This window comes from Pelodiscus sinensis, chromosome 3 (genome assembly GCF_049634645.1).
Source record: "Pelodiscus sinensis isolate JC-2024 chromosome 3, ASM4963464v1, whole genome shotgun sequence".
NCBI lineage: Eukaryota > Metazoa > Chordata > Testudines > Trionychidae > Pelodiscus > Pelodiscus sinensis.
In genome coordinates, this window is record NC_134713.1 from 113,629,695 (window position 1) to 113,641,437 (window position 11,743).

The 11,743-nt window shown below is 42.3% G+C and overlaps 2 protein-coding genes across 3 annotated transcripts; one reads left to right on the top strand and one right to left on the bottom strand.

Moving 5' to 3' along the window:
• Nucleotides 1-1,367: 1,367 nt before the first annotated feature.
• Nucleotides 1,368-4,169, bottom strand: LOC102445473 (general transcription factor II-I repeat domain-containing protein 2A-like). Of its 2 annotated transcripts, none has more exons than XM_006115014.4 (2): nt 4,014-4,169; nt 1,368-3,235 (listed from the first exon to the last, which is right to left on the bottom strand). In XM_006115014.4, the coding sequence occupies exon 2, from the start codon at nt 3,176-3,178 to the stop codon at nt 1,487-1,489; it is 1,692 nt and encodes a 563-aa protein (XP_006115076.2). In that variant the 5' UTR covers nt 3,179-3,235; nt 4,014-4,169; the 3' UTR covers nt 1,368-1,486. The 2 variants fall into 2 exon arrangements, with proteins under 2 accessions (XP_006115076.2, XP_025036450.2); XM_025180665.2 differs by lacking the exon at nt 4,014-4,169 and adding an exon at nt 3,572-3,718.
• Nucleotides 4,156-10,951, top strand: MRPL18 (mitochondrial ribosomal protein L18). The gene is made up of 4 exons (XM_006115012.2): nt 4,156-4,386; nt 6,903-7,086; nt 9,913-10,147; nt 10,498-10,951. Exons 1-4 carry the CDS (start codon nt 4,320-4,322, stop codon nt 10,567-10,569), a joined length of 558 nt encoding a protein of 185 aa, XP_006115074.1. The 5' UTR covers nt 4,156-4,319; the 3' UTR covers nt 10,570-10,951.
• The last annotated feature ends 792 nt before the right edge of the window (nt 10,952-11,743 follow it).

Consider the following 11,743-nt stretch of genomic DNA (forward strand, 5'->3'; position numbering starts at 1 on the left):
CTGGGTAGTCAGCTTTAACCCTTGAGGCTCCCATCACATCACCGAACCAAGGTGTAACAGTCTGTAAAAATCAAGATCTTGGCAGTGACCAATGATACACTTAAGGAATCTCTTGTGTTTGGAGAACTAAAATTGTATCAAAAGTTTCAGAGGGGTAGCAGAGTTAATCTGTAACAGGAAAAAACTTAAACAACGGATAGTCTGGTAGCACTTTAAATACTAACAAAACATGTAGGCTGTGTCTACACTGGCATGATTTTGCGCAAATACTTTTAACGCAATAGTTTTTGCGTTAAAGTATTTGCGCTAGAGTGTCTACACTGGCATGTGCCTTTGCGCAAGAGATGTGGTTTTGCGCAAAAGCATCCGTGCCAGTGTAGATGCTTTCTTGTGCAAGAAAGTGCCGATGGCCATTTTAGCCATCGGGCTTTCTTGCGCAAGAACTTAACATTGCCTGTCTACACTGGCCTCTTGCGCAAGAACAGTTGCGCAAGAGGGCTTATCCCTGAGCAGGAGCATAAGAATATTTGCGCAAGAAACACTGATTTCCTACATTAGAACGTCAGTGTTCTTGCACAAGTACTTGCAGCCAGTGTAGACAAGTAGCAAGATTTTGCACAAAAGCGGGAGCTTTTGTGCAAAATCTTGCCAATGTAGACACAGCTCCAGATGGTATCATGAGCTTTCATGGGCATGGCCCAGTTCTTCAGATGGCCGGTCATCTGAAGAAGTGGGCTGTGCCCACGAAAGCTCATACCACCATCTACATGTTTTGTTAGTCTTTAAAGTGCTACAAGACTAAAATTGCATCAGTGCAGGACAGTGATTTTTACCCTGTGGTCCAATTTCAATCCTGGAGAAATTCTGTAATTGTTGCATTTGGAGCCATAGTAAAATTGCAGAATTCCTCCAGGACTACATCCATGGATACCTAAAGATAAGACTTAAATGCTAGCCTGTAAGACTAATGCTTGTGGAGAGCATAGGGGTAAACGTGTTTCATGAAAAAATGAGAAATAGAGAGCCAGTGACAAGTATATACAACTCTGATTGAAATTTTTAATGGAAACTTTTTTTAAATTATACAATTTATAAAAGTATCTAACCTGACCAGATTTCTAGCAAATTGACTCTGAGCCTCATAACTAAGGAAGGGGAAATAAAGGACAGCTCCAAGCCATCCCATCCTGTGCATCAATGCGTCCCTTTTGGAGACATTGAAGAGATTCAGGAAATTTACTCCTTTTAGCCTAGAGCTGGGGCAGGGAAAATTTTTGGGTTGGAGGTTGATGACCCACACACAAAAAGAAATCATTTTGTAGCCACATGCACGAGAAGCAAAAAAGCAAAAAACACACCACACTCCCTTTTACGGTGATATCCTTTTTATTTAGTTTAATGACTGAGGTTGCTTTTCCTTGGAGAGTCTTGTCATGTCTTCTGGAACTGAAGAGGTTCACAACTGACTTTCCAGAGTCACATCTGTTCATCTCGCATGCACATAGTTCTTGACAAGCCTAGAACAGGCCTGTTTAAAGCAGTATGTAGTGCCAAACATTGATGCAATTTTCAGTGCATGTCTCCTTACGTTTGGAAATTTATTGGCACCTACATAGAGTCTGTAGAACTGCAGCACAGGCAAGCTGCTGTGTTTATCCCTAAGTTCATTATTGTTCTGCATTTCTGTAAGTTCATGTTGAAACACTTCATGTACATTACGTACTTCTACACTCAATGGCATGAAAAAAATATTTAATTCCAGTTCCTTCGATATTAGGTCTTGAAATTGGTCACAAAATTTCTGAAGTAAATGTGCACACTCCCTGGCGTATTCTACTGTTGATGCAGGTTTTTGAGCTTGAAGGGTTGGGAAATGCGTCATGTTCCCCTTTTCCAGTTGCGTTTGCCACAGTTTTAATTTAGTTTCAAATGATTTGACGTGTGAAAGAAGGGAAATAAGAAGCTGGTTAGGCCCTTGCAATTTGACATTGAGTGCTGAGAAGTACTGAGTAATGTCAACCATGAATGCAAGGTCACAGAGCCACTTGGGGTTGCTCAGCTCAGCCACAGATTTTCCATTCATCTCCATGAAAAGTTTCACTTCATTCCTCAATTCATAAAACTGCTTCAGCGTATTCCCTCGGGTCAGCCATCGCACTCCAGAATAACTAACTACATCGCCATATGCTGCTTCATGGTCTTTCAATAGCTCTTTAAACTGGCAGCTGTTAAATCCTTTACTTTTGATAAAATTAATGCTTAGTACTGCTATTGACATTACCTTATTCAGTCGCATGGACTGTGCACACAGATTCTCTTGATGAATGTTGCAATGACACACAATCAACTTACTTGGATCAAGACCAAGGCGATCCATTTCTTTCTTGACTAAAGCAACTAATCCTTTCTGAGATTCAACCATAGCTGGAGCTCCATTAGTAGTAAGACCGCTCAATTTTTCAAATGATAACTGATAGCCATGCACTGCCGATATAACCTTCTCAAAAACGTCTTCACCTCTGATGCTGTCATGCATTGGTACTAAAGAAAGCAAGTCTTCTTGAATCTTAAAAACTGATGTGATTCCACGCAGGAAAATAGCCAGTTGGGCTGTACCAGTTATGTCTGTTACCTCATCAACAGCCAGAGAGTAGAACTCAAAATCAGCTGCAGAATCTTCCTGAGATATTTCAATATCATGAGTCTCATCCTTAATTCCATCTGACACTGTCCTGCGAGACAAGTTCATACTCTCAAATAACCTAAGTTTCTCTGGTGCCAGTAAAGCTGCGGTTGCAACGATGCACTCCTTTATAAATTCTCCATCTGAATGAGGCCGATTTCTTTTTTTAATAAGTTCATTCACCACATAACTTGCTTGCATAACACTGTCCATCTCCTTTTGTCTTTTTGTGAAAATTGTTTGCTGCGTATTCAAATTCTTTTGAAGTTCCTTAATTTTGTCCTCACGCAGCTGTCCCTGATATTCTTCATATTCAATATGCTTTGTGTTGTAGTGTCTTTCGAGGTTTGATTTTTTCAAGACAGAAATAACTTCTCTACAAATCAGGCAAATGGGCTTGCATTTCACCGCCACAATAAAGTATTCATTTGTCCATTTTTCATTAAAAACATGACACTCTGTGTCTATTTTTATTCTTTTGTTTGCAGAAGCCATGTTTAATTTGTTGGAACTCTTTTTACCTTCAGGCGGCCACCTGCACCATCAATGCATCTGCAATGAAGATACCATTTTTACTATAAGCTAGCTGTGACAAGGAGGGGGGGGGGGGAAAGAAACCTGTTGCAGCCACTCTACCCAAGGAAGAGGCTCCAGGGCTTTCCCAGCTGCAGCAACCCAGACAGAGAAAGGGACTTGCCTGCAGAGTCATCCATACATAAGGTAGTTCAGGGTAGCTGTTCTAGGCCCCGTGCTATGGGGGGGGAAGAGAGGGGGTGAATGGGAGCGGTCTCAACTGGCCTATGGATGACATCCGTGGGGCCCAGAAAAACTACCTAGGGCACCTGGCACAGGGGTTGGTCTCCCGCATACACACATATATTCACTCACTGCAGTGGCAGGAGCCAGAGCGATCCAGCAGCCTGCTCTGCTCCAACTCCCAGCTCCACTGCGCTGAAAGTAGAGGGGGCGCGGTCCCAGCCCACTCCACGCCCAAGTGACGCAAGGCTCCTGGGGCCAGGCTGTGGCCAGGGCGCGCCCAGCGAAGCAGAGCGCAGGCGGCGGGTCAGAGCGGCTGCCTGTTTCCCAACATAGCTCCAGCCGCCCCAGGCAGGCAAAGGGCTTTGGGGCTTGCCCCGCTGCCGCCCGTTCCTCCTCTCTCTGGCCACCCCACGCAGCCGCACAATAGTGTCCGGCGACGGCTGGGCGCTGCAAGTGGCTGGGGGGCTTGACCCACGCCTGGCTCCCTGCTCTGCCCAGCGGCCGGACGAGGCCCGGGAGCAATAGAGCCGCGTGCTCCAGAGCCACCAGCCCGGGGCTTGTCCCGTCTCACCTGCAGCCGGAGCGGGGAGACCGCCAAGGCAAAAGCCGCGAAGGCGGCCGAGCCCGGGGCCTGCACGAGTCGCGAGAACTAAGTTGGAAGGGCGGCGCGGGGGACGTGTTCTGCGCAGGCGCGGGCTTGGGTTGGCTCCCGCCCCTCCATTGTATGCGCGAGGGCGGCGGGCGCTGTGAGGGCGGAAGTTAGTTCTGAGTCTGCTTCCGGAGCAGCGGGCCGGCCGCCTCAGTGAAGATGGCGGCTCCCGGGCGGCAGTGACTGTGAGCCTGGGGGAGTTTTCACCGCGACTCCTGCCCGGCCGCGATGGCGCTGAAGAGCCGGGGCCTGCTCCTGGGGGCCGCGGCAGGGAGGCTCCAGGCAGCTGGTGAAGGTGCTTTCCCGCCGCCATCCTCCGACCCGTGTCACTTCCTAGCCCGCACCTCGGTCCCCGTGCTCAGTGAGCCCGCCCGGCCCTTGGCAGGGGCCTTCCGCGGAAACACTGGCGCTTGGGGAGGTGCCGTTAGAGGCAGTTTTCCTCTGGGTCGGGACGAACCTAGAGCTCCGGGGACACTCGGGGGCTGTAGCGCTACCTTCGGTACCGAGGCATTTAGAGAATTGCAAGAACCACCAAGCACAGACTTACAGTCATCTAGTAATCGGTTGTGTTTCTGATGCTCCCCTGAGCTAAATGCTTCAGAAGAAGGTGCAAGACATCCTACATAACAGGTCGTAGTAGTGCCCATTGCCTGAATGGGGAAGCTTTGCCTATACTCCTAGCTGCGTCTAGACTGGCATGATTTTCTGGAAATGCTTTTAACGGAAAAGTTTTCCATTAAAAACATTTTCGGAACAGAGCGTCTAGAGTGGCACGGATGCTTTTCCGCAAAAGCACTTTTTGTGGAAAAGCGTCCGTGCCAATCTAGACGCGCTTTTCTGCAAAAAAGCCCTGATTGCCATTTTCGCCATCGGGGCTTTTTTGCGGAAAACAAATCTGAGCTGTCTACACTGGCCCTTTTGTGCAAAAGCTTTGCGCTAAAGGACTTTTGCCTGAACGGGAGCAGAATAGTATTTCCACAAGAAGCACTGATTTCTTACAGTAGGAAGTCAGTGCTTTTGCGCAAATTCAAGTGGCCAGTGTAGACAGCTGGCAAGTTTTTCCGGAAAAGCGGCTGATTTTCTGGGAAAAACTGGCCAGTCTAGACACAGCCCTACTGGGTTATCTGAATGCCAAGGTCTTTCCCATGTGTGGTTTCTGAAGCTCGCTGGGGCACATTTTTATTAGAATGGTTGTTAATCCTGATAACATTGGTTTACCTAAATGCTGCTTGTATCCTCATCTTAACACAGACAGTCCCCAGGTTACATACAAGATAGGGAATGTAGGTTTGTTCTTAAGTTGAATTTGTATGTATGTCGGAACTGGCGTCCAGATTTAGCCGCTGTTGAAACTGACCAGCGGCTGACTACAGGAAGCCCGAGGCAGAGCTGCTGTGCCCCGGGCTTCCTGGAATCAGCTGCTGATCAGTTTCAACAGTGGCTGAATCTGGACGCCTGGGACAGAGCAGCTGGGGCGCTGCCGGGGCATAGCTGGGGCGCTTCCTGTAGTCAGCCACTGGTCAGTTTCAGCAGCGGCTGACTTGGGGACGCCTGGGGCAGAGCAGCTGGGGTGCTGCCGGGTTGGTCCAGTAGCGCCAAGGAGCAGCGCCCCAGCTACTCTACCCCAGGCGTCGGTGAGAAAAGCCTGGTCTGCTGGGGGGGGGGGGTGCACTAGCTGCACCCTCTTTCCCCCCCCAGCAGACCAGGGAGACGTGGAGCAAAGCCGTGGAGGACGCGGGTGGCGGGACTGCGGCGCCTCTTGGAGGTCCCACCACCCGCGTCTCCCTGGTTTGCTGGGGGCAGGGGGCGCAGCTAGTGCGCCTCCCCCCCCCCCCCCCCCCCAGCAGACCAGGCTTTTCTCGCTGCAGAGGACGCGGGCGGCGGGACTGCGGCGCGTCTGGGCGGTCCCGCCGCCCCTGTCCTCCGCGGCGAGAAAAGCCCCGTTCGTATGTAGGGATCCGATGTAAGTTGGATCCACGTAACTCGGGGACTGCCTGTATTCAGTTCCTGCCCCACATTGTTATGTAGCTGTGCACTGTTACACTGTTGTTTTACTCCAGGGTGGCTTGAATGTGGATGGATAATAAAGTGATCTACATACACAAACCTTGCTGGAACCTTCAAAATGGAGGGTACTATTCATTATTATAAACAGTGATCAAATTTTTATCAGAAATTTTTCTTCATCATGAAATCATACAGTTTTGCTTGTTTGCAACCTGCATATGCAATCTGCGTGCCCAGATATAAATCATTATTGCAAATCAGGCTTTAAATATGTTAGCAGAGGTATATGGGATGTCTTTATTATCTAGTTACTTTGTTTCAGAGGGGTAGCCGAGTTAGTCTGTAACAGGAAAAACCTAAACAACAACAAATAGTCTAGTAGCATGTTAAAGACTAACAAAACAAGTAGATGGTATGAGCTTTCGTGGGCGGAACCCACTTCTTCAGATGACAGGGTTGTCATACCATTTATTCAGTTAGACAATTGGCCGTGCAACCATTTATTCAGTTAAGCAATTGGCTATGCAATTATTTTTATTAAGAAGAACTTTGTAATTGTTAAACAATCCTTTTGTCATGTATGCATTTGTGTTATGAGCGTAGGCTCAGAAATATTGTCAACTCACTTTTGGAAATGTGGTATATCTTCCTCATTCAATTTACAACTCAGTCCACATGGAAAGAATTCCACTAAGATTTTCATCCCAAATCTTCAGTCCACTAATTCTACATTTCAGGTTTTGTAAACTCAATTTATGAATTCTGTGTATATTTTAATTCTTCTTTTCCTAACTTCCCCTCAAGGGCTTCGTTTCACATCTGCTGTAGCCAACTTAAGAACCATTGAGGGTGAAGTGGACACACAGGAAAACGAAGTTGTTGCCCCAGATTTCACCAATCGAAATCCTCGTAACTTGGAGCTGCTGGCACTAGCAAGGAAGGAACGAGGCTGGGAGACAACATGGCCCAAAAGAGAGTATTGGCATAGGTGAGTCAGAAATCTATTAACAAAAATACAGGCTTAACAAAATACATCTTGGAATATAACTTTAAATTGTGACTTCCACACTGCAATAGTTTTAGGGCTGTTGCTATATTGCAGTTAATTTGCGCAATTAACTCAAACAATTGCAATTAAAAATATTAATTGCAATTATTCACAGTTCTAATTGCACTGTTAAAAACAGAATCCCAGTTGAAATTTATTAAATATTTTGGATGTTTTTCTACATTTTCAAATATATTGACTTTGGTTATACTGCAGAATACAATGTATACATTGTTCACTTTATATTATTTTAACATTTGCTCTATCAAAATAATAGTATTTTTCAGTCCGCTTCATACATGTACTGTAGTGCAATCTCTTTGTCTTTGAAAGTGCAGTTTACAAATATAGATTTTTTTATTACATAACTGCACTCAAAAAGAAAACTAGTGTAAAAATTTAGAACCTGTAAGTCCATTCAGTGCTACTTGTTCAGCCAACCACTAAAACAAACAAGTTTGTTTACATTTAGAGGAGACAAGAAGTGTGCAGTATTATTTACAGTGTCACCTGAAAGTGAGAACAGACATTCACAAAACACTGTATAACCATGCTAAACATTTGTATGCCCCGTCATTCTTGGGCCATTATTGCAGAGGATGTGCTTCCATGTTAACGATGCTCATTAAAACAATGCACTAATTAAATTTGTGACTGAACTCTTGGAGGGAGAATTGTATGCCTCCTGCTCTGTTTTACCTGCATTCTACCATATATTTCATTTCATATATAGCAGTCTCAGATTATGACCCAGCACATTTTTTTCATTTTAAGAACACTTTCATTGCCAATTTGACAGAATGCAAAGAAGATACGATCCACACGTAACCCAAGTTTAAGAATCTGAGGTGTCTTTCAAACTCTGAGGATGAGGTGTGGCACATGCTTTCATTATTCTTAAAAGAGCAACACTCCCATGCAGGAAAATATAGAACCCAAACCACCAAAAAATAAAATTAGTCTTTTGTAGGTGGCACCTTAATAAAAATGAATAAGCACTCACCTGTATTGTTTTGGATTGTCTTCTGGGATGGCAGTTGAAGCTGAAAGGGGCATATGAATCTTTAGCACATCTGCTATGTAAATATCTTGCAATGTTGGCTATATCAGTGCCCATGTGAACACCTGCAGGTCTTTTCACTTGCAGATGACACACAAACGAGAAGTGAACAGTATTATCTCCTGAAAATGTAAACAAGCTTGTTCGGCTAAGTGCTAAAATGAGAGAAGTAGGACTAAGTGGATTGCTAAGCTATAAAGTTTTACATTGTTTTATTTTTTAACGCCGTTTTTGTACATAATTTTACATTTGTAAATTCAACTTTCATGATAATGATATTGCATTATAGTACTTTTACAATGGGGGAATTGAAAAATGCTATTTCTTTTTTTAGCAGAAATATTTGTAATAAAAATACGAAGTGAGCAATGTAAATTTTGTATTCTGTGTTGTAATAGAAATCAATATATTTGAAAATGTAGACAACATCCAAAATATTGAAATAAATGGCATTTTATTATCGTTTCAAAGTGCAATTAATTGCATAATTAATTGGGATTAATTTTAATTGCTTTATAGTCCTATTATTTTTACTTAGATTAAACTGAAGATTTCATTCCATTCAGAAAACAAGATGCACCTTACAGCTTGCTGAGTGCCTACTCTCTGAAAATTGGGGTTCTTAATGGTGTTCTATTTGGGCAACCAAAGTCACTAACCATTCTTAAAATACTGTGGCCAGTAGTTTCAACTTACCAATAAATAGAAATATTAGCAGTTAGAATTTTTTGTTTATGATTCCAAATGAAATAGAATACTTGTGGATAAGCTTTTAATTCCAGAGAAATATCTTGTATTCTGAATAGCATTAAATAGTCAGTTGAATTTAAATAAACATATTGTTGTATGAAAATTATTGCTTTGAGGTTCCATTTATAAAAGTATGAATATAGCACTGGACAAAATTATCTGTAAAATAATTTTATCACTGAAAACATTAAATGAGAACTTGCAAACTTTTGAACATGCAATAACTTTTTTCAGCCTTAAAACATGTTTCAGAAGTTTTACTTAGAGTTCTTGTTACCTCTTCAGAGTTGTCATTTACTGTACTCTGGTATGTTCAAAAGAAAATATTCAGAATCCCACCCCCGGATATTTCCCCTAATAATGTCCCTTAAAAGAAAATATTTAGATAATTAATATAAAAATCCATGAATCAGCATTACGGATGTTTTAGTGCTTTTCTTTCTACTTTGAGTGAGCAACATAAAAATTAATGATGTCCTTAACTGTTTAACTATCCTTGTTTTAAAATTTAGAAAGGATGCCAGTGTCACATGTATTGTAAGTTACGAGCTCTTTTATTTTTTCTTAAGTTTTGTTTTCAGAGTTGTAAACAAGTAACCATAAAAGTGTAGGGCTGGCCTTGTGGTCCTCAAGTCCAGCTCACTGTGCAGTGAGAATCACATAAAGCTAGACTATCCATGACAGGTGTTTGACAACTTTTAAGAACAGGTTAGATGATGGAGATACCACAATCTCCGTTAGAAACGTATTATAGAATGTAGCTATCCTTAAATGTTTTAAATAGTTAATTTTTTTCTCCTAGTTAATAGTATATCTCCCCAGATGCATACTACTGAGGCTGTCTTTCTTTCGGCGTGACACTAAAATAATAAATAATGAAAAGGAGTTCTTGAGCATTTATTCGTTCCTTCTGCGATTAGCTTTTGTGTTCCATATGTATTTTTTCCCTCATCCAGACTACGGCTTGAGCGGACACAGCGATATGTGGAAGCCTTTGTTGAGCACTGCAGTGGAAATGTTGTTGTTTCAGCCTCCACCCGTGAGTGGGCCATAAAGAAACATTTGTACAGTCCCAAGGGAGTGGTAGCATGTGAAAATATTGGCCGTGTAGTGGCACAACGCTGTCTGGAAGCAGGAATCAACTTTGTGAACTTTAAAGCTGTTATCCCATGGGAATATCGCTGCGACTCGGTAAGTGTCCATCTCCTTGCACTTGATTTCTTTATACAAGTTTTACTGCTTTTGAACACTAACATGATTCTTGGGTGGCTCATGCAATGCATCTTAACAAGAGAGAACTATGCTATTCCCTCTTCTTTCACCCCAGCACCATGTGGACATCCTACCAGAGCACTTCCTTCTGACCAGCAACATCTTCCGCTATTGCAATACAGGGGACTCCATGGCACTGCATCTCAACACTAATTTATAATATCCCTGTTATTCCAGTACTGTCAGATTTAATGGGGGGAGGTAATAAGAGGGATGAAAACTACTTTAAACCGTCATATTTTACAGCTGTTTGCTTTCTTTAAAACCAGATCCAGCGATTCCAAAAGGCTTTGACAGATGGTGGTGTCATCGTGGGTGAGCCTCGAAGAATCTATCAATAAGATGGAGATGGGGGAAAATTTCCTATAAAGAAACGTCAAACAACTGTTTTCATACAGGAGTGGATACAGAAGCAATTCAGGTCCCGAACTTGGACAATGTAGAGCATAGCATCTTGTAATAATGAAGAGATGCTCCTTTTTTTCTTCTTTTTGTTCACTTGTTCAAATGTTTTAAGATCATATGATCCATCTAATCACATCACAGTTTGACTCAGTAACTACTTCTTCAATCCAATATCTTGTGGTTGAGTTAGATCAAGACTAGATTTGTAGAAATCCGGTCTTGATGTAAACTTCAAGTAATGGAGAATGTACCAAATCCCTTGCTATGTTTTTCATGATTAATTACACTCACATCATTTAAATAAAATTTAAAAAGCTTGCAAGGTTTTTTTTCTAGTAGATTGTAGCTATTGGATGCCTTTAATCTAGCTGACACTGCTATATGAAATCTTCTCATTTTGTAGGAGAAGAGGTGACATGACACAAACAAAATTAAACTTCCCCAAACTAGTTTTGTAGCCATTTTTAATTCTTTTCAGTTCAATCAGCATGCTTTTTGATGTGTGGACATTAGAAGTAGAAAACACATTTTTCCCAGTGCTATATACAGAAGTAATACTATTTCCCTATTTTATAGTCCCTTGCTTATGCATCGAAGAATCACATTAGCCACAGCATCCCACTGAGAATTCATGTTTACTGATCATGATCCCTGAATCTTTTCTAGAGTTGCTGGATTACAATCCACTGCATTTTACTTTAATTTGGCTTTATTAAAAGCCTTGAATTTGGCTTTATTAAAACACATTTTCAAATGAGCCCAGTTTAACAAGCAGCCCAAGTTGCTCTGTGTAACTGACCAGTCATTTACTACATGATGTAAAAAAACAGACTTCACCAGCATTAATTTTATATTTTTCAAATAATAAATAATGCACTAGTATGAGGCCAAGAATTGGTCCTGGTCAGTTGCCATTTAGAAGCTTCCTTTGGGTGACTATTTCTCTCTAACTTTTTAAAATTTACTAAGCGGTAATTTTAAAATCCATGGAGTATTGACTTTTTAAATCATTCATTACTAAATTAAACCCCTTTCAGAAATGGTTGTATAGCAATCAATGTTACTTGTAAAAAGCAACCTTATAAACATTCATATGCTATCAACCTTTAA

What these genes read in the sequence shown, in the direction of transcription:
- MRPL18 (XM_006115012.2), top strand. Translation starts at nt 4,320, where the DNA reads ATGGCGCTGAAGAGCCGGGGCCTGCTCCTGGGGGCCGCGGCAGGGAGG. An exon ending in AAAAGAGAGTATTGGCATAG is followed by an intron (nt 7,087 to 9,912) that starts GTGAGTCAGAAA and finishes TCCCTCATCCAG; the next exon opens with ACTACGGCTTGAGCGGACAC. An exon ending in GGGAATATCGCTGCGACTCG is followed by an intron (nt 10,148 to 10,497) that starts GTAAGTGTCCAT and finishes CTTTAAAACCAG; the next exon opens with ATCCAGCGATTCCAAAAGGC.
- LOC102445473 (XM_006115014.4), bottom strand. Translation starts at nt 3,178, where the DNA reads ATGGCTTCTGCAAACAAAAGAATAAAAATAGACACAGAGTGTCATGTT.